General features: G+C 42.7%; 1 protein-coding gene across 2 annotated transcripts in view; it reads right to left on the bottom strand.

The window, feature by feature from the left end:
- Positions 1–22,030, bottom strand: part of LOC106565435 (growth/differentiation factor 11) — a 54,589-nt gene that overhangs the window by 6,081 nt on the left and 26,478 nt on the right. For both annotated transcript variants that reach the window (XM_014132571.3, XM_014132572.3), the window contains exon 2: positions 3,391–3,764. In XM_014132571.3, coding sequence (XP_013988046.2) covers positions 3,391–3,764 — 374 coding nt within the window. The remainder of the gene's footprint in view (positions 1–3,390; positions 3,765–22,030) is intronic.

Raw genomic sequence — 22,030 nt, 5'->3', positions numbered from 1 at the left:
TGGTGTTGAAGGCTGAGCTGTAGTCGATGAACAGCATTCTTAAATACGTATTCCTCTTGTCCGGATGGGATAGGGCAGTGTGCAGTGCGATGGCGATTTTCATCCATGGATCTGTTGGGGCGGTATGCAAATTGTAGTGGGTGTCGGGTAAGGTGAAGGTGATATGATGGGGGCAGGTAGACAAATCCCTGAGCCAACTAGGTGAAAATCTGTCTATGTGCCCTTGAGCTAAGCTCCTGTAAGTCGCTCTGGATAAAAAGTGTCTGCTAAATGACAAAACATTTTATCTAACTAGCCTCTCAAAGCACTTCATGATGACAGAAGTGAGGGCTACGGGGCGATAGTCATTTAGTTCAGTTACAGTCGTCATTGTAAATAAGAATTTGTTCTTAACTGACTATCCTAGTTAAATAAAGGCTAAATAAAAACTAAAAACAGTGCCTTTGGAAAATATTCAGGCCCCTTGACTTTTTCAACATTTTGTTGCATTACAACCTTATTCTAAAATGGATTAAATTGTTTTTGTTCCCTCATCATTCTACACACAACACCCCATAATGACAAAGCAAAAACATTTTTTTGAAATTTTTGCTAATTTATTACAAATAAAAAATGGAAATATCACATTTACATAAGTATTCAGACCATTTGCTCAGTACTATGTTGAAGCACATTTGGCAGCAATTACAGCATTGATTCTTCTTGGGTATGACGTTACAAGCTTGGCACACCTGTAGTTGGGGAGTTTCTCCCATTCTTCTCTGCAGATCTTCTCAAGCTCTGTCAGTGTCACGCCTGCCTCCCCATTCCTGGCGCTCGAAGGTGCCAGGCACCCCAGCACTCCTGCCACCATCATTACACACACCTGCCTTCCCCTCGTCACGAGCATCAGCGATTATTGGACTCACCTGGACTCAATCACCTGTTTATTACCTCCCCTATATTTGTCAGTTCCTCATCTCCGGCGTCCCACCTGGGCGAGCCTGAAGGGCCGGCCGAGGCACGGGCACTGGACAAGCCTGCTGGGCCTAAACTCCCGATGAACCGGCAGAGGCATGGGAGTCTGGCGAGCCGGCTGAGGCATCGGAGCCCGACGATCCGGCTGGGATGTGAAAGCCTGTCGATCCCGCTGAGGCATGGGAGTCCGATGATTCGGCGGAGGCGTAGCAGCCTGATGAGCCGGCTGGGCTTAAAAAAACAGACGATCCGGCTGAGGCCCGACGTGGGATGGGTGCCTTCCGAGCCAACCGGGGCAAGAACCTCTCGAGCCAGCTAGGGCGTGACAGCCCAAAGAGCTGGCTTAGGCACCCCCAGTTCCATTGGTAGCGGCCCCCGGACCCGACGTCACCACCAACCGGAATGCCGGCTCTCCCCAATGCTTCGTATGATGGGTGCTGCATTCTGTAACGACCAACGCTGGAGCCGAGAAGCTCAATTTTGAGTCTCATTGCAAAGGGGCTGAATACTTCTGTAAATAAGGTATTTCTGTTTTTTATTTGTAATAAATTTGCAATCATTTCTAAAAAACTTTTTTCACTTTGTCATTAAGGGGTACTGTGTGTAGATTGCTGAGGATTTTTGTATTAATTTAATCCATTTTAGAATAAGGCTGTAATGTAACAAAATGTGGAAAAAGTGAAGGGGTCTGAATACTTTCCAAAGGCACTGTGCTTTTGCTTTTTGTGGTACAGGAACAATGGTGGACATCTTGAAGCAAGTGGGGACAACAGACTGGGATGGGGAGAGATTAAATATGTCCGTAAACATTTCACCCAGCTGGTCTGCACATGCTCTGAAGACGTGGCTAGGGATGTCATCTTAAATGTCTTACTCACGTCGGCCACAGAGAACATAATCTGATTACATTACCTAGTTTGGGTAATCCAAAAGTTAGGTTACTGAGTATGATTTTGGACATGTAAATGTAACGGATTACATTTAAAAAGTGCCCTACCCAACCCTGGGTTTTAAAGACACATAATACTGAGGGGAAGATGTCAGTCGTATCAGTTGATGCTAAGCTGACCTCTAACATAAATTGAATGGCCAACATTCTATACGCTTAGCTTGATCTATGATCTCTGGAGTCATCCACAGGTTACCATAACCTTGACCCTTGGGCATGCGAGAGCAGCGAATATTTTACTTCAGCATGTTTATGTTACAAAGCCCTCATCTCTCCACAGAAATCCCAATTTAGACTTGAGCGTTTTTTTGTGATGCTTTCAACAGAATAAATAAGCAGAGGCCAGAAGGGTCAACCCACATCAGCTTGCGCTTTAGGGCTTTTGTTGCTATGGGGGAAATCAGAAAAATATAGGTTCAGAGGGGAGTTTGCCTCTTTCTTTACTTTTTGTGTTTTGTTTTATTTTTGTACACAGGCCTCTGTCTTTCTTCTTCTCCTTAAGAAAAACAGAGCTTGCTGCTATGCAAGGATTCATTGGCTGAGAGTCCAGAGTCAACCCCTGGGCCATGCTGTGAAGAACTGAACCAAATTAAATTACTAGTGGGTTACCATTTCGTGATGCTTAATGGGGATGAAACTTGACTTACTGTATGTAGTAATTTGGGTTTGAGATTGGCTAGTTGGGGCCCAGCCAAATCTCGCTTAGGGCCCCCAAAAGGCTAGAGCTGGTACTGCCAATGCCTCTCAAGTGATCTTTCCTTGATTCTTCGCTTCCTATCTCCCTGCCTATTTCTCAATCGTATTGGAGGAGAAGGTCCAAGGTCCTTCCCTTTAGACTTTCTTTTCCAATGCATTTTGAGAAAGAGGCATGAAGAGAGGATGCCAGGGATCGAGGAGAGATTCATTTACATTGGGTTTTTCTCATTTGGGCAAAAGACCATCCTCTCCTCCGAGACCCGGAAACCGATAAGTGGTCGAGTGGACGAGGAGTGTCAATTCATTAGTAGGCAAATGGAAGAGTGTCCTCCCCTCCTCGATAACCACCTTTCATCGATGATACTCGTGTGTATCCTACAATGGAAGAGTTTTGAAATCTGCCACACCCCCTTGATAAAGGTTTAACATCAGCCCTTGTTTTGTCAGAGGAGAAAAACATGCACGTTTAAAAACAATATGCTGCTTATTGTTTTATCTATAAATGTCTTGCACAACTGAATTTGTTTTTAACACTTTACACATTTATTTGGGGATCCACCCCGTAAACGTAATTAGCCTAATGACGCGCAAGTGGAGAAGGACCGTCTCAATTCAAGCAAGCGCATTGACATTCACGTTCACTCTCCTCGCCGACTCTCCTCGATTAACTTTGACCTTGTTCAAAAGGAGGTGAGAGAGGACGCAGGAGGTGAGCAAATCTAATTTATAAAAGGCCAAAGTGTCATTGTGTCAGTGGGTAAGGCTGCGACAGGTCTGAGGGTCCTTACCAGCCCTTCCTCCCCCGGTCTTAGCGAGGTCACTGCCAGGTCGTTCCCGCTCTCATCGAAGGCGTTGATGTCGATCCCCCAGTTGGTGTGTGGCTGCTTGAACCAGTTCTGCAGCACGTTTTTGAAGTCGATGCTCTGCCAGTGGCCCACGCGGGAGTTGAGTTCGATCTTCAGCGAGCGGATCCGGATGTGGCGGCTGCCCTGCTCCGTGACGGGCTTCAGCCTGAGGATCTGCAGGTAGATGGTGGACGTCTTCTGCAGTGGCCGTAGGTACACCCACAGCTGAGCCTTCAGAACCTTGGTGAACATGAGCTTGGGGCTGAACTTGAAGAAGCAGCAGCTGGGCTTGCCATCCACCTGCACCAAGGGCTCCGCTGTGGGACAGAGACAGAGAGGGTTTCCACATGAATAAAGGTTTAATATCTGTAAATACAAGTAACTGCCAAAATATGGGGAACACTTGAGTAAATGAGGGATACAAAGTATATTGAAAGCAGGTGCTTCCACACAGGTGTGGTTCCTGAGTTAATTAAGAAATGTACTTCCCACTATGCTTAGTCAAATAAAGGTTAAATAAAAAAATAAATAGGGTCATGGATAAAAACGCTGGGCAGGCCATTATTTTGGCTATCATGGCTACGATCCCATAGGATGGCAATGATAGGCTTCTGATAGGCTAATTGACATCATTTGAGTCAATTGGAGGTGTACCTGTGGATGTATTTCAAGGCCTACCTTCAAACTCAGTGCCTCTTTGCTTGACATTATGGGAAAATCAAAAGAAATCAGCCAAGACCTCAGAAAAAGAATTGTAGACCGCCACAAGTCTGGTTCATCCTTGGGAGCAATTTCAAAATGCCTGAAGGTACCACGTTCATCTGTACAAACAATAGTACACAAGTATAAACACCATGGGACCACGCAGCCATCATACCGCTCAGGAAGGAGACGCGCTCTGTCTCCTACAGATGAACGGTCTTTGATTTTTACTTTTCGCACCAATCTCAGAACAACAGCAAAGGACCTTGTGAAGATGCTGGAGGAAACAGGTACAAAAGTATCTATAGCCACAGTAAAACGAGTCGTATATTGACAAAACCTGAAAGGCCGCTCAGCAAGGAAGAAGCCACTGCTCCAAAACCGCCATAAAAAAAGCCAGACTACGGTTTGCAACTGTACATGGGGACAAAGATCGTACTTTTTGGAGAAATGTCCTCTGGTCTGATGAAACAAAAATAGAACTGTTTGGCCATAGTGACCATTGTTATGTTTGGAGGAAAAAGGAGGAGGCTTACAAGCCAAAGAACACCATCCCAACCGTGAAGCACGGGGATGGCAGCATCATGTTGTGGGGGTGCTTTGCTGCAGGAGGGACTGGTGCACTTCACAAAATAGATAGCATCATGAAGAAGAAAGATTATGTGGATATATTGAAACAACATCTCAAGACATCAGTCAGGAAGTTAAAGCTTGGTCGCAAGTGGGTCTTCCAAATGGACAATGACCTCAAGCATACTTCCAAAGTTGTGGAAAAATGGCTTAAGGACAACAAAGTCAAGGTATTAGAGTGGCCATCACAACGCCCTGACCTCAGCCTATATAAAATTTGTGGGCAGAACTGAAAAAGCGTGTGTGAGCAAGGAGGCCTGCAAACCTGACTCAGTTACACCAGCTCTGTCAGGAGGAATGGGCCAAAATTCACCCAACTTATTGTGGGAAGCTTGTGGAAGGCTACCTGAAACATTTGACCCAAGTTAAACAATTTAAAGGCAATGCAACCAAATACTAATTGAGTGTATGTAAACTTCTGACCCACTGGGAATGTGATGAAAGAAAGAAGCGGAAATAAATCACTCTCTACTATTATTCTGACATTTCACATTCTTAAAATAAAGTGGTGATCCTAACTGACCTAAAACAGGGAAGTTTTACTAGAATTAAATGTCAGGAATTATGAAAAACTGAGTTTAAATGTATTTGGCTAAAGTTTATGTAAATTTCCAACTTCAACTGTACATACGAGATCACAAACAAGGTGTCAGCATATAAATGAAGATCAATGACACTGGACTGGAGCATGGCTTTACAAATATCAGTTTAGCGTTGTATGTTGTCAATATCTTCTTTCATACTTTAAGATGGTTAAAAAGGTATTGCCTTTGAAAAAACGACTTCATAATGAAGATTTCAGATATCATGGTGGAGCACTGGAGCTATTATAATATTGCTTTATACCGGTCCAATCCTTTCAGTTCTACACTGTGCCTGGGGGGGAAGGGGTTTGGGTCGATTTGGAATTGAGCAACTGACTTATGTCACCCAATGCGAGCTTGCCGCTCTCCAAATCCAAGAGCAGCCATTGGTTTTCACCACTAAATAACTGACACAGCATGGAGATCCCACCTAATGTGGGGATCAGGGGTCAAAACCAATCTCCACACAGCTGCCACCAAAATCACAGGCAGGAGGAGGGATGGGGAGTCGGATGGGTGTCTGAAGAGCCAGGAAAACAGCTAAGCAGGACTAGTCATCAAATGGTTAATAGATCCCTTGAGCAAACTCATGATCGAACCGTCAGTTAAACCATCAAAATGATTTGCCGTTTTAGAGCCACTTCTAGTCTAGATCCAGTTAACTAACATTAGTGGAGATTCGAATGGGCTCTGTAGAGCTAAACTGTATGTTATAGTAATTTAGGGACAATACATATTCTCTGTAACACCCAAATTAGAAGTTATAGTTACTGTTGCAGTCTCTGAAGTAAAAAAAAAATGCTGTCAAGATTTATTACCAGATAATCTAAATGACACCATACCAGGTTTTTAAATGACACCATACCAGGTAAAGTATTTTAAATAGAAGCACGCTGTTTTTAAAGGAGGCATGCTTATTTAAAAAAATGCATGTATTTGGATGATGCATTTATTACAATGCATTGAGGGGCCCCTTGCTAAATCCAGTACCAATATTTTATGGAAGAAATGATATACATAAATTGCACCAAATATTATCAATGAGTTACATTCAACATTGACAGCAACCTTCCACAGAATTCACCAGTTGGTAAACTGCAGATAGTTTGGTCTTGAAGCAGACAGTCGAGAGTGTTAATGATCTAGAGACTCAGCTGAATAAGGCTTGTGTTCCCTCTCATTGTTCTCTGCTGAGAAGTGTGTTGCTGCCTCATTTTAACATAAAGTGCAGGGACCTGTCAATCATTACTAAATCTGAGGTTGCTCAGGCAACCTGCCAAGGCTTCCTGGGTCAAAAGGTCATTTTGGCACCTCGGCCTAGTTAAGAAATGAGGTCAGGGGTCAAAACCGTCAGCCTTTTACATCCTCGGGGTGCTGGGGAGGTGCAGTCCTTATAGCCAAATTGAGTTTGAAGGTCAAGGTCGAACCTATGGCGATGGTAATACGTTTTTCTTCACAACAGTCCTTTCATCTATTCACATAGAGAACCCATTTTATATTTCAAAGGTATACAACTTATTCATCCACAATTCTTGTTGTGTTTTGGGCGGGGTTTAAGCAGCCAATGGTGAATTGTTTACCAGACTTCGACTGACTGGAAGAGAACACAGAACAATACTTTTTTTTTTTACACTGAACAAATGTTGTAATTGATTTAGCAGGCATGCATAGAGGAATATGAATTCAATGAGGTAAAGACAGAATCATATCCATTAGAAGAGTCCAGAGGAACATTGAATAAGTGCCAAGCGAGAGACAGACGTGGTCCTTCAGCCTTTATTACAAGGGCCAGTCATTAGTGAGTGTAAATTATACAGTGTCTCACGGTGGACAAACAATATGTCAATGTTCCTTTTGGTGGGTTGCTTGGGTCGCAGCAATTAACGTGTTGTGTTGTTGTTGTGTTTGCTCATCAGCACCAAACCGGGAATGAATGATTCTGCAGTTTTCTCCTGGTTTACTTGAGATTACTATTTGTTGTTGTTTTTCTGATGCATAGTGAATGGTGAAACTTCACCAATACCTTTCCACACTGTACCTTTATCCAAATGAACAACTAACCAACAGCTGAAAGAAAAGACTCCCTTGAAACAACCGGTTTGAGTTGCTTTGGCAATTCACTTTCTTCTATATGTCTTCTGCAATAAGCTGAGACCTAAAGTAGAGTTTTCGACGTAATCTGAGATGCAGGTTTTTCTTGGTCATGCTACATTTAGTGCCATATAACACTAAGTTATTAAACACACCTGCACAACATATGAGCTACATCATGCTAAACAATGCGAGCATTGATTGGTAAAATCAATTTGTGCCTTTATAGAGCTTGAATGGGAAAAAATGTAGGGAAACTCAGTGAAATGTGCATACCTGCAGCCTAATTATGTCATATACCTTGGCAGAACTTTCCACCCATATTAAATGAGGGAGGCTTGTAAAGATCACTCAAAACCAATGGGATTTTAAGCCCCGGCTTGAAATACCTTGATCCCTTTTGCCAGGAAATATTACTGATGAATAGAGTTAAGTATTTTTCTGCCAGTGGTGTCTAGTAACATTTATGTGTCTTCATTTCCTGTACCCATTTCTTTATAACGGAAAACCCCTCCCCGATCCCCCAGTACCCTTACCTCTTTATCCAAACCTGGGGCACAAGCTCAGGTTTTGCATGCAGCACCACCTACCTGTGCAATGACAACTTCTCTACTTTTGTGAATTGATCATTTTATTTTTATATTCAGATTTTTCAGGAGGTGCTGCAGCACCCTCAGCACCCCTATTTCCCACGGCTATGCTCAGAAACATAATTCAACTGTTGACTGAGATATCAACCTTCACCTACTTCTGGCTTTTCTTACAAAGACAACCAAGAAGGACTCATACATGTGAGCAGTGTTTAAAATCAAATATTATTTGTCACATGCTTCGTAAGCAACAGGTGTAGACTAACAGTGAAATGCTTACAGGCCCTTCCCTTCAATGCAGAGAGAAAAATATAGAAAAAATAATAACAAAAGGAATAAATACACAATGAGTAATGATAACTTGGCTATATACACGAGGTACCAGTACCGAGTCGATGTGCAGGAGTACGAGATAATAAAGGTACAGTGCCTTCAGAAGGTATTCATACCCCTTGACTTATTCCACATTTTGTTGTGTTACAGCCTCAATTCAAAATTGATTAAATATATGTTTTTTCTCACCCATCTACACACAATACCCTATAATGACAAAGTGAAAACATGTTTGTAGATTTTTTTTACATTGATTGAAAATGAAATACAGAAATATCTAATTTCATAAGTATTCACACCCGAGTCAATACTTTGTAGAAGCACCTTTGGCAGTGATTACAGCTGTGAGTCTTTCTGGGTAAGTCGAGCTTTCCACACTTGGATTGTCCAACATTTGCCCATTGTTCTTTTCAAAATGGGTGGCTGATCATTGCTAGACAATCATTTTCAGGTCATGCCATAGATTTTCAAGTAGATTTAAGTCAAAACTATAACTCGGCTACTCAGGAACATTCACTGTCTTCTTGGTAAGCAACTCCAGTGTAGATTTGCCCTTGTGATTTAGATTAGCGTCCTGTTGAAAAATGAATTAATCTCCTGGTGTCTGGTTTAAAGGTTTTCCACTAGGATTTTGCATGTGCTTAGCTCCATGCTGACGTTGAGGGAGAGGTTGTTGTCCTGGCACCACTCTGCCAGGTCATTGACCTTCTCTCTATAGGTGGTCTCATCGTCGTCGGTGATACCACCATCGTGTCGTCATGAAACTTAATGATGATGTTGGAGTCGTGCACAGCCACGCAGTCGTTGGTGAACAGGGAGTACAGGAGAGGACTAAGCACGCACCCCTGAGGGGCCCCCGTGTTGAGGGTCAATGTGGTGGATGTGTTGTTGTCTACCTTCACTACCTGGGGCGGCTCGTCAGAAAGTCCAGGATCCATTTGCAGAGGGAGGTGTTCAGTCCCAGGGTCCTGAGCTTAGTGATGAGCTTAGAGGGCACTATGGTGTTGAACACTGAGCTGTAGTCAATGAACAGCATTCTCACATATGTGGATCTATTGGTGTAGTATGCGAATTGGAGGGGGTCCAGGGTGTCTGGGATGATGGTGTTGATGTAAGCCATGACCAGCCTTTCAAAGCATTTCATGGCTACAGATGTGAGCCCTACGAGGCGATAGTCATTTAGACAGGTTACCTTGTCGTCCTAGGGCACAGGGACTGTTGTGGTCTGCTTGAAACATGTAGGTATTACAGAATGAGTCAGGGAGAGGTTGAAAATGTCAATGAAGTCACCCGCCAGCTGGTCAGCGCATGCTCTGAGTATGCGTCCTGTTAACCTGTTATGGCTAGGGGGCAGTATTTTCACGGCCGGATAAAAAACGTACCCGATTTAATCTGATTATTACTCCTGCCCAGAAACTAGAATATGCATATAATTATTAGCTTTGGATAGAAAACACTCCAAAGTTTCTAAAACTGTTTGGATGGTGTCTGTGTATAACAGAACTCATTTGGCAGGCCAAAACCTGAGAAGATTCCTTACAGCAAGTGACCTGTCTGACCATTTCTTGCCCTTCTTGATTATCTCTATCCAATACAGGGGATCTCTGCTGTTACGTGACACTTCCTACGGCTCCCATGGGCTCTCAGTAGGCGGCAAAAAGCTGAATCGTGGCTTTGCAGGCTCTGGCTGAAAAAAAGTAGCGCGTTTGGATAGTGGCCGGTCACAGTACTATGAAACTCAGGCTCGTGCACGAGGGGATCCCATGCTTTTATTTTCTCTCTCTTTGTATGTATACACGCTTTCCCGGTCGGAATATTATCGCTTTTTTACGAGAAAAATTGCATAAAAATTGATTTTAAACAGCGGTTGACATGCTTCGAAGTACGGTAATGGAATATTTCAAAATATTTTGTCACGAAATGCGTCGTGCTCGTGACCCTTATTTACACTTCGGAAAGTGTCTTAAACGCACGAACAAAACGCCGCTATTTGGATATAACAATGGATTATTTTGAACCAAACCAACATTTGTTATTGAAGTAGCAGTCTTGGGAGTGCATTCTGACGAAGAACACCAAAGGTAATCAAACTTTTCTAATAGTAAATCAGAGTTTGGTCAGGGCTAAACTTGGTGGGTGTCAAAATAGCTAGCCGTGATGGCTGGGCTATCTACTCAGAATATTGCAAAATGTGCTTTCACCGAAAAGCTATTTTAAAATCGGACACCACGATTGCACAAAGGAGTTCTGTATCTATAATTCTTAAAATAATTGTTATGTTTTTTTGTCAACGTTTATCGTGAGTAATTTAGTAAATTCACCGGAAGTGTTCGGTGTGATTGCTAGTTCTGAACGTCACATGCTAATGTAAAAAGCTGGTTTTTGATATAAATATGAACTTGATTGAACAAAACATGCATGTATTGTATAACATAATGTCCTAGGCGTGTCATCTGATGAAGATCATCAAAGGTTAGTGCTGCATTTAGCTGTGGTTTTGTTTTTTGTGACATTATATGCTAGCTTGAAAAATGGGTGTCTGATTATTTCTGGCTGGGTACTCTGCTGACATAATCTAATGTTTTGCTTTTGCTGCAAAGCCTTTTTGAAATCGGACAGTGTGGTTAGATAAAGGAGAGTCTTGTCTTTAAAATGCTGTAAAATAGTCATATGTTTGAAAAATTGAAGTTTTTGTATTTTTGAGGAATTTGTAATTCGCGCCACGCCTATCATTGGATATTGGAGCAGGTGTTCCGCTAGCGGAACGTCTTGATGTAAGAGGTTAATCTGTTTGGCCCTGCGGTTAACTTGTTTAGAAGGTCCTACTCAAACATTAGCTATGAAGAACGAGATCACACAGTTGCCCGAACTGCTGGTGCTCTCATGCATGGTTCAGTGTTGCTTGCCTCGAAGCGAACATATAAGACATTTAGCTCGTCTGGTAGGCTTGCGTCACTTGGCAGGTCGCGTCTGGGTTTCCCTTTGTAATCCGTGATAGTTTGCAAGCCTTACCACATCCAACAAGTGTTAGAACTGGCATAGTAGGATTTGATTTTAGTCCTTTATTGACGCTTTGCCTGTTGGATGGCTCGTCAGAGGTCGTAGCGGGATTCCTTAAAAGCGGCAGCTCAAGCCTTAAGTTCAGTGCAGATGTTGCCTGTAATCCATGGCTTTTGGTTGGGATATGTACTGTACTTACGGTCACTGTGGGGACGACGTCGTCAATGCACTTTTTAATGAAGCCAGTGACTGATGTGGTAAACTCCTCAGTGTTATCGGATGAATCCCGGAAGATATTCCAGTCTGTGCTAGCGAATCAGTCCTGTACCTTAGCATCCGCTTCAATGGACCAGTTCCATATTGAGCACTTCACTGGTACTTCCTTTTTGAGTTTTTCCTTGTAAGCAGGGATCATGAGGATAGGAGGGAATATGCGTTTCTGTGTGTGGAGTAAAGGTGATCTAGCGTTTTGTTGTCTCTAGTTGCACAGTTGACATGCTGGTAAACGGGAAGTGCATTTTGGAAGTGCATTTTCTTGTTTGCTTATGGCCCTATACAGCTCGTTGAGTACAGTCATAGTGCCAGCATCAGTTTGTTGTGGTAAATATATAGCTACGAAAAATATAGATGAAAACTCTCTTAGTAAATAGTATGGTCTGCAGCTTATCATGAGATATTCCCTAACATTAGAGATAGCGCACCAGCTGTTGTTAACAAAGAGACACACCCCTCCATCTCTCAGCTTAGCCAAACCTGCCATTGATCTTGACGATGCATGGAAAAGCCAGTGAGGTGTATATTATCCATGTTCTTGTTCAGCCACGACTCCGAGAAACAGAGTATATTATAGTTCATCAGGTCCCGTTGATAGGATAGTCCCGAACGGAGCTCGTCCAATATGTTCTCTAGCGATTGTACTTTTGCCAACAAAACAGAGGGCAATGGCGGTCTACATGCTTGCCGACGTAGTCTAATCATGACGCCACCTCGCTTGCCTCTCTTTTCCCGCCGCTTCCTCTTTAGAGTCCCAGTGATCAGGTCCAGGGTAAGCATAACATCCAGAGCTGCCGACTCATTGAAGTAGAAATATTCATCCAAATCGAGGTTAGTAATCGCTGTTAAGATGTCCAGAAGCTGTTTTCGGTCATAGGATCAGTGTACAAAATAGCAGATTTGGTCAGGAGCCCGTAACACGGCAGCTATCCAATGCAGCGCCATCATAGGACACATGCCTGTTTTGTTCTTCTCTCCTGTTTCCACTATGGCAGTGTAGAGTGCTGCTCTGCTTCATTACTGTAGCAACTTATTTCCCTACGGTGTGATGGGAGCATATGTAGCACATGAATTTTAACTGCCAAGGCACAGCAGGTCTGCAGGTGGGACTACTGAACATCTGGCCCTCTCCCTGGGTACCTGTTTTCCAATGCTAGCTCGGGGCACTCTATGTGTTAATGTAAGGGGAGACTTATAAAGTATAAGGGTTTATTCACCAATTTCATCTGTCCATTCAAATACCTCCGAGGCCATTTCAAAGCATGCTATGTTTTAATAGTTGGCAGTAATACTACCAGGTGGTGGTGCAAGGACGTGGCAAGAGAAGAACAAATGTGATGACCACATTTTTAGGAAATGCTAAATAAATTTTGCACAGCGAGAGAAGAGTGTAGGCTATATTACTCACACCATATGCTATGTTGCACAACACATCAGCACATTGCCGCATGAGCTGACCTCAGAGCGTGGCTTATGTCGTTTCAAAATCTCAAATTAAAATCATGGTGTCCCCGAACCAGACACAAAAAACTAGCCTGACATTAGATTGAAAGGTGGCAAACAGACAATCCCATTGCCTCGTTATGCAGACAGTTCACAATGGAGCCTTCTGCTTGGTCTGATAGGAGGCACATAGAGAATGTAGATTAAGTTGATGGAATATTTGATGGAGACACCACATCCAACCTCTCCAGTCCTATTTGTATGAAGGCAATCTGGGCTGACAGACAGACAGGGTGGTTTGTGTACCCTGCTGTCTGTCAAAAGGCTAATCCTTAGAGGCAACCCTGTATAACTTCACCCAATCAACCCATGCAGACCATTCACTGGTTATAAGGGAAAAGTGCCAATAAGATAGTGTCAGAGACAAGCGAACAACTATGGTTGCCATGGTTGTACATTCACTGAGAATTAATACGTTTATGATACGTCTGTTAGTAAACAATATAGTTGTTCCATGTTGCACTAAGACAGCAAGTTCAATTCAGTGTTCTTCCTGTCTCTTGGATTCCTAAAAATGTAATGATCATGGTTTGAACTTGTATTCAAACAACATTGGTGGTTTTGAAGTCCCCACGTGTGTGTGTGTGTGTGTGTGTGTGTGTGTGTGTGTGTGTGTGTGTGTGTGTGTGTGTGTGTGTGTGTGTGTGTGTGTGTGTGTGCATCCAAATGTGCAGTAAAAAAGGAACAGCATGCCAATCAGGCTCAATAGATAGACTGCCAAAAAAAAGAGCGAAAAAATTCAGAAAACGGTCATCTATTGTGAATGTCCAAAACGATAGTGCATAATGGCATAAATCAAGATGGGGATTGCATTTGCATATATATCTGTATTTTCTTTTCTTAATGGGAAATGCAAATGTGCCATTTTGTGGTGAGTGCACATTTGGGAGCCCTGGCGTTAGATAAATGTGACTCTAGGGTATCCCCGCACACCTCGGCAAATTAATCATTGTGACACGTTCACGACCCTTCTAATAAGACAGAGGCCACAGTGCACCCCCTCAACCATCCCACCCCCACTCCCTCTTTGTCTCTCGGCCTGCCCCAAAGGGGAGGAGAGGAGGGTGGGGGAGGCAGGGGTAGAGGTGGGGGGATGTGAAGTTAGACCCGTCATTCAGACCCCCTCCCCTGGGACAACGGCAGGCACAAGACTCCTATTAGGACTGAGCACAGGAGCCCCCCAGGAGCAACAAAAGACACCTCCTAATACTCCCTGTTCCAACCCAGTGAGCGCACACACATACACACACACATACACAGGGGCCCCAAACAGACTCTCTCCCCAAGACAGGGATAGGGGTCTCTTACAATAATAATAAAACCCTTCCACAGAAAAGAACTGAACCACAGAAATGCATGCAGAACTGTGGGAGAGGGAAAGGGAGAAAGGGAGGGAGGGAGAAAGAGAGAGAGCGCAGTGAGCTGAAATAAGCCGGACAGCTGGACAGCAGGAAACGGGCAGGGTTTTGGGGGTGTTGTGCGTGTCCGTGCATGCGTGCGTGCATGTGTGTGTTCTGATGGATTCTGACCGAGAAGGGATATTATGACCGATTCTGCAAATGTTTTTTTTTTTTATATTGCCAAATCATGTAAACAACACAATGTCCATTCATTTCAACTAAAGTGCCTTCAGAAAGTATTCATAGCCCTTGACTTATTCCACATTTTGAGGCCTGAATTCAAAATGGATTAAATCTATTTTTTCTCACCCATCTACACACAATACCCCCATATTTTTTCATTTACATAAGTATTCAAACCCCTAAATCGTTACATGTTAGAATCACCTTTGGTAGCGATTACAGCTGCTAGTCTTTCTGCATAAGTCTCTAAGAGCTTTGCCCACCTGGATTGTACAATATTTGCACATTATTCTTTAAAAAATTATTCAAGCTCTGTCAAGTTGGTTGTTGATTATCGCTAGACAACCATTTTCAAGGGGGGGTGGGGATTCAACTAAGCTATATGAAATTGTTTTAGGAAGTTCATACAAAGGATCATTTTGCTATTTGATTTAGAATTTTAAGACCCTTTGAAGTATCAAAAGAAAAAAAAATGGCCTTCGCGCTATTAGCCCATACAAACGCATTGAATAACAGATTCACTACATGGAACAACAGATCGTACCTCCAAAGAATCTAAAGGAAGTTTGTCCTGAAGTGTCTGTCATATATCTGAGAGATATAAGAAAGATCAAGAAACACTTGTTAAATATATATATATATATCTTCTTTTTTTTACATGAATTTAACCCCTTTCATAACTTTTTTCAACTGGTACTGGTGGACCTTCAGGCGAATCTTGTGAGGCCTGTGGGCATCCTAGAGTAAAACATCCGACGTACGTGTTTGTGCGAGTCTCACCTTTCCAAACTGTACGTGTTCCTGTGAGTCTCACCTTTCCAAACTGTTCGGACACTACAGACAGAATTTGACAGATCAGCTGTACCGACTTCAGATGACTCCCAAGACACTTGTGGGGTCATAGAGCTAAACGGAGAACACCGTCGTGTCCGTGACAGTCTCATACAGTTAAAGTCGGAAGTTTACATACACTTAGGTTGTCATTAAAACTCGTTTTTCCAACCACTCCACAAATGTATTGTCAACAAACTATACTTTTGGCAGGTTAGAGTTAGGACATCTACTTTGTGCATGACACAAGTAACTTTTCCAACAATTGTTTACAGACAGATTATTTCACTTATAATTCACTGTATCACAATTCCAGTGGGTCATAAGTTTACACACACTAAATTGACTGCACCTTTAAACAGCTTGGAAAATTCCAGAAAATGATGTCATGGCTTTTGAAGCTTCAAATAGGCTAATTGACATCATTTGAGTCAATTGGAGGTGTACCTGTGGATGTATATCAAGGCCTATCTTCAAACTCAGTGCCTCTTTGCTTGACATCATGGGAAAATCAATAGAAATCAGCCAAGACCTCAGAAAAAAAAACTGTAGACCTCCACAAGTTGGGTTCATCCTTGGGAGCAATTTCCAAACGCCTGAAGGTACCACGTTCATCTGTACAAACAATAGTACGCAAGTATAAACACCACGGGACCACGCAGCCGTCATACCGCTCAGGAAGGAGACGCGTGCTGTCTCCTATAGATTAACGGAATTTGGTCCAAAAAGTGCAAATCAATCCCAGAACAACAGCAAAGGACCTTGTGATGATGCTGGAGGAAACGGGTACAAAAGTATCTATATCCACAGTAAAACGAGTCCTATATCGACTTAACCTGAAAGGCCGCTCAGGAAGGAAAAAGCCACTGCTCCAAAACCACCATAAAAAAGCCAGACTACGGTTTGCAACTGCACATGGGGACAAAGATCGTACTTTTTGGAGAAATGTCCTCTGGTCTGATGAAACAAAAATATAACTGTTTGGCCATAATGACCATCGTTATGTTTGGAGGAAAAAGGGGGAGGCTTGCAAGCCGAAGAACACCATCCCAACCGTGAAGCACGGGGGTGCGAGCATCATGTTGTGGGGGTGCTTTGCTGCAAGAGGGATTGGTGCACTTCACAAAATAGATGGCATCATGAGGAGGGAAATTATGTGGATATATTGAAGCAACATCTCAAGACATCAGTCAGGAAGTTAAAGCTTGGTTGCAAATGGGTCTTCCAAATGGACAATGACCCCAAGCATACTTCCAAAGTTGTGGCAAAATGGCTTAAGGACAACAAATTCAAGGTATTGGAGTGGCCATCACAACGCCCTGACCTTAATCCTGTAGAACATTTGTGGGCAGAACTGAAAAAGCGTGTGCGAGCAAGGAGGCCTACAAACCTGACGAAGTTACACCAGCTCTGTCAGGAAGAATGGGCCAAAATTCACACAACTTATTGTGGGAAGCTTGTGGAAACTTTTGACCCTAGTTAAATAATTTTAAGGCAATGCTACCAAATACTAATTGAGTGTATGTAAACGTCTGACCCACTGGGAATCTGATGAAAGAAATGAAAGCTGAAATAAATCTCTCTCTCTACTGTTATTCTGACATTTCACATTCTTACAATAAAGTGGTGAACCTAACTGACCTAAGACAGGGAATTTTTACTAGAATTAAATGTCAGGAATTGTGAAAAACTAAGTTCAAATGTATTTGGCTAAGGTGTATGTAAACTTCCGACTTCAGCTGTATTTCCATGGAGGGGTTAGTAGGCCAAACCGTTCAGATGCCACGGACGATTTGTCACGGACGCTATGTCACCTTTCACTGCAGATGTGGAAGTGCAACATACGCGGATGCGGTGGATTGAGATGCATCCAATGCAAGAAAACTGACATCTCTGGCTTAAACAAACAAATTTGTATGGTGATTTTTTTATTATGCTAATTATATTTCCGTGGGGTTTGGCCTTGTGTTTTAGGTTATTGTCCTGCTGGAAGGTGATTTTGTCTTCCAGTGTTTGATGGAAAGCAGACTGAACCAGGTTTTCCTCTAGGATTTTACCTGTGCTTAGCTCTATTCCGTTTCTTTTTATCCTAAAAAACTTCATAGTCCTTGCCGATGACAAGCATACCCATAACATGATGCAGCCACCACCACAAATATGAAGAGTGGTACTCAGTGATGTGTTGTGTTGGATTTGCCGCAAACATAAGACATTGTATTCAGGACATAAAGTTAATTTCTTTGCCACATTTTGCAGTATTACTTTAGTTTCTTATTGCAAACAGGATGCATGTTCTGTACAGGCTTCCTTCTTTTCACTCTGTCATTTAGGTTAGTATTGTGGATTACAATGTTGTTGATCCATCTTCAGTTTTCTCCTATGACAGCCATTAAACTCTCTAGTTGTTTTAAAGTCACCATTGGCCTCAATTCCTGAGTGGTTTCCTTCCTCTCCAGCAACTAGTGATGAGCAATTAGTGCTTTTTGAGGTCAGTTCGGTTTTGGTTCGATTATTAAAAAGGAATCAAGGTTTTCGATTTTGGTTTTGATTATTTTTTTTATATTAAATGAACGATGCATTATGTGTGTTGAATGATGTGACAACACTGAATAAAGCAATTAATAAAAGTCCCATGATGGTAGTGACTGCCATTTCTGCTTATCACTTATTAACCATCATTTATTCACATTATTTTAATAAAATATTTGTTTTATTTTACGACTTTATTATTTAATTCTAAGTCATTATCTCATCTCTATAGGGCTGAGAGGGTGCAGAGGCCAGAGGGACCCACAAAAGGAAGATGTTTTGATAGGCTGTTTTGTTAGGCCATCATCGAATTTGTTCTTAACTGACTTGCCTAGTTAAATAAAGGTAAAATAAAAAACTTCCACATTGTATGGACAGGAAACGGTTCTAAAGGACAGGGACTCAGAGGATGGGGAACAAGGCCAGGTCACATTGATTTTGTCCACAGTGAAAATCCTTGGCCAAGGCTTTGAGCCTTGAACTTCTATCCTTGGGCTTTGTGCCTTGAGCTTTGAGCCCTGAGCTTTGATCCTTGAACTTTGAGCCTTGGGCTTTGAATGTGCTTCAGGGCTGCCTCAATAGCCCAGTGAGGGCAAACAGAGAGGCCAAACTCACATCATCACCCAAAGACGGGGGAATGGAGGGAGTGCATCATTTTATTTTATATTAAAAAAAAAAGAACCTTTATTTAACTAGGCAAGTCAGTTAAGAACAAATTCTTATTTTCAATGACAGCCTAGGAACAGTGGGTTAACTGCCTTGTTCAGGGGCAGAACGACAGATGTGTACCTTGTCAGCTCAGGGATTCAATCTTGCAACCTTTCGGTTACTAGTCCAACGCTCTAACCACTAGGCTACGCTGCTGTTATTCCATTCCAAATCAGTCACAGCTCTTTTTCTTCCACCAGCACTGTACATTAAAATAATCAAACTTGGCTCCAGGTCTAAATAACATTTGGACGTTTGGACAATGTGTTGCTTCCATATAATTAACTTCCTGAGTTGATCTCGGCTCTCGGCATGCTGAAACGGAAATGCATGCAGCCATAGGCGATGGATGAATACTGTAAGGAGCCAGTCTCAGGGCCACTTAGAAGGGCTCAAATAAAATGTTCATGCAGATATTCATCAGCTGTGGCAGTGGTGATCCACTCAATCCGCACCATCCAAACCTCTTTCAGGCACGTCGAAATCTTGGTGTGATCTGGCATTGTGTCCATGCTGCATTTCCTCTGATCAGAGATGCCTTAATTTAGGATTAATGGGCTCCGCCATAAACGTCTCCGCAGCACCGCCTCCACAGCCCGACTCACCCGTCAGTAATAATCCCCTCAATGATCTCCATTTTATATTTTCTCTCCTCTCCTCTGCCCTCCTCTCCTCTCTTCTGGTCTGTTCCTCCTCTACACAGTGCTTAATTACTGGTGGGAAGTAATTATTTCCTTTTTTAGTGAGACGTAACATCTGTTTCAGGTCTTTTTAAGTGTACCTATAAAAGCCCCTCCATGATTTTGTCCCTTAAGGATAGGACTGGGCTGCTTGTTGCTCCCTGTGGACCCCCTCCCCAACACTCCCCCATGCAGCCTTCCACCACTCTGCATGCCCACGCACTATGGGCCACATACAGCGCAGCAAGCTGGATGCTACAGTAGCGCCCTGAATCCCCTTAACAGGCACTGAGCAGCATACCAGCTTACTACTGGGTACACACACACACACACATGACAGGAGGAAGTGATGCAGTTATTGGTCTGATGATGGTCATCGTAATGTTTTAAGTCTCCCAAGTTTTCCACACCGGGACTGGTTGGTGTGGTGGGGACATGGGGGGAGCGTGGGAATACGGAACGAAAGGTAGAAGGAGTGAGATTCCTGAAAACGCTGGTGAAATTTCGCCCCCTGTATTAATAGGTTTTGGTCCTTAGAAATTCTATTAGCCATAAAATGTACAGTGTGTTCTTCTATTTCAACAGGACTGGCAGTTTCTATAAAGTTAGAATTTCTTCTTAAAAGAATAGTAATGACCCAGCGTCCAAACAAGTCATCACCAAAGTTTATCTTTCCCTTCAGAGGCCCTCTCAGTGGACGGGAGTGACTGAAAAGGGACAGGAACAGGTGTCACCATTAAACATAGCCTTCCATGGAATGAATAAATATATAAAAACCTCACATAGTCATTGACTTCCCACTGGCCAGTGAGCTGAAGACAGTCCGGCTTTTGCTGGCCTGTCCTTTTAGCGCTCTCCCTCTTAATGTTTATGGTTCCTGCACCTTCAGGAAATGACCCTTTTATAGGGTCAACACTATAAAAGACTTGTGGTTTTTTGGTGGGAGTGGTTGGTGTGTGTGTGTGTGTGTGCGTGTGTGTGTGTTTGCGTGCGTGCGTGCTTGTATGGGAGTGGGGGTAATGCTGTGTAAGCTACTACCGGTTCTCCTTTGCTGCCGAAGAAAGAGACCCAATGAGGTTAATTGGATCCTCATCCAATATATCACATAGCTGTGAACTCTGTGACCCTTTTTGTCAATAGGGAGACTTTTGTCCTGTGTGTGTGTGTGTGTGTGTGTGTGTGTGGGGTGTATGTGTGTGTGTGTGGTGTGTGTGTGTGTGTGTGGTGTGTGTGTGTGGTGTGTGGACCAAGTTCCCTATTTTTCTTATGTTTCTCAATTGTTAATTGACACAAATAGAAAGATAACAGAACTAATATGGTAATCCAAGTGTCAAATCAGGTGCTGCAGCTATATTTGCAAAGATTCCCTGTCAATAAGCTCTGATGAAACTGTTGCGTCTTGGTAGCGAGGATGACTGATAAAGAAAAATAACTCCATTTAGATGTTTGATGCACAGATGAGAATGGAAAGAATGAAGAGGATATTTCGTCATATCTACACATACACTGACTCCTGTGTGCATTTTTATTTCTCATGTGTATTTTATCTGAATTAGTGTTGATTCTGTGCTCTTTTAAAAAATCTATTCAGGATTCAACTAAAATCAGCTATCTAGGCTATAGATGGGTTGGTTGTTTAGCAACAGAATCTATGCGTGCACAACTATGGCGCAAAACAGACATGGTTGGCTTAGATTGTTGACAACATGTAAACTATATTTTGTGTCCAAATATTTATTGAAAACAAAAATACATTTGCACAAATACATTGTTACAGTTGTTGGTTAGCTAGCTAGCAAATTTGAGCCATATTAGCATAGACATGACATCAAATCAAATCAAGTTGTATTAGTCACATTCGCTGAATACAACAGGTGTAGACCTTACAGTGAAATGCTTACTTATGAGCCCCTAACCAACAATGCAGTTAAAAAAAATACGGATAAAAATAAGAAATAAAAGTAACAAGTAATTAAAGAGCAGCAGTAAAATAACAATAGCGAGACTATATACAGGGGGGTACCGGTACAGAGTCAATGTGCAGGAGCACCGGTTAGTCGAGGTAACTGAGGTAATATGTACATGTAGGTAGAGTTATTAAAGTGACTATGCATAGATGATAACAACAGAGAGTACCAGCGGTGTAAAAGAGGGGCAGTGGGGAGTGGGCAATGCAAATAGTCTGGGTAGCCATTTGATTAGATGTTCAGGAGTCTTATGGCTTAGGGGTAGAAGCTGTTTAGACATGGTATCAATTACACGATACAACGAGCTGAAACGAGCCACCTATGATTCCCCACAAGGCAGCTTCTTCACATTGTTGATAGCTATCTGACCGTTCAGAATCATAACACACAGCCTTCTGCCTCATCGATGCGCACACATCATTTCTGTGACCTTGCCAGCCAACCTGTCATTAATAACCATAGAGTAAATACACCTCCCACCTCAGACCTTTAGGATTAGGCTGGGGGGCATAGCGTGGTTAAGTATGGGACAGGTGGAGTGTCATGCACTCCGGGGTTAGGAAAGTGATGAAAGTGCAA

This window comes from Salmo salar, chromosome 12 (assembly GCF_965601325.2).
Source record: "Salmo salar chromosome 12, fSalSal1, whole genome shotgun sequence".
NCBI classification, from domain to species: domain Eukaryota; kingdom Metazoa; phylum Chordata; class Actinopteri; order Salmoniformes; family Salmonidae; genus Salmo; species Salmo salar.
Note: the sequence above shows the minus strand (reverse complement) of the source record. Positions and strands in the feature narration are given on the sequence as shown.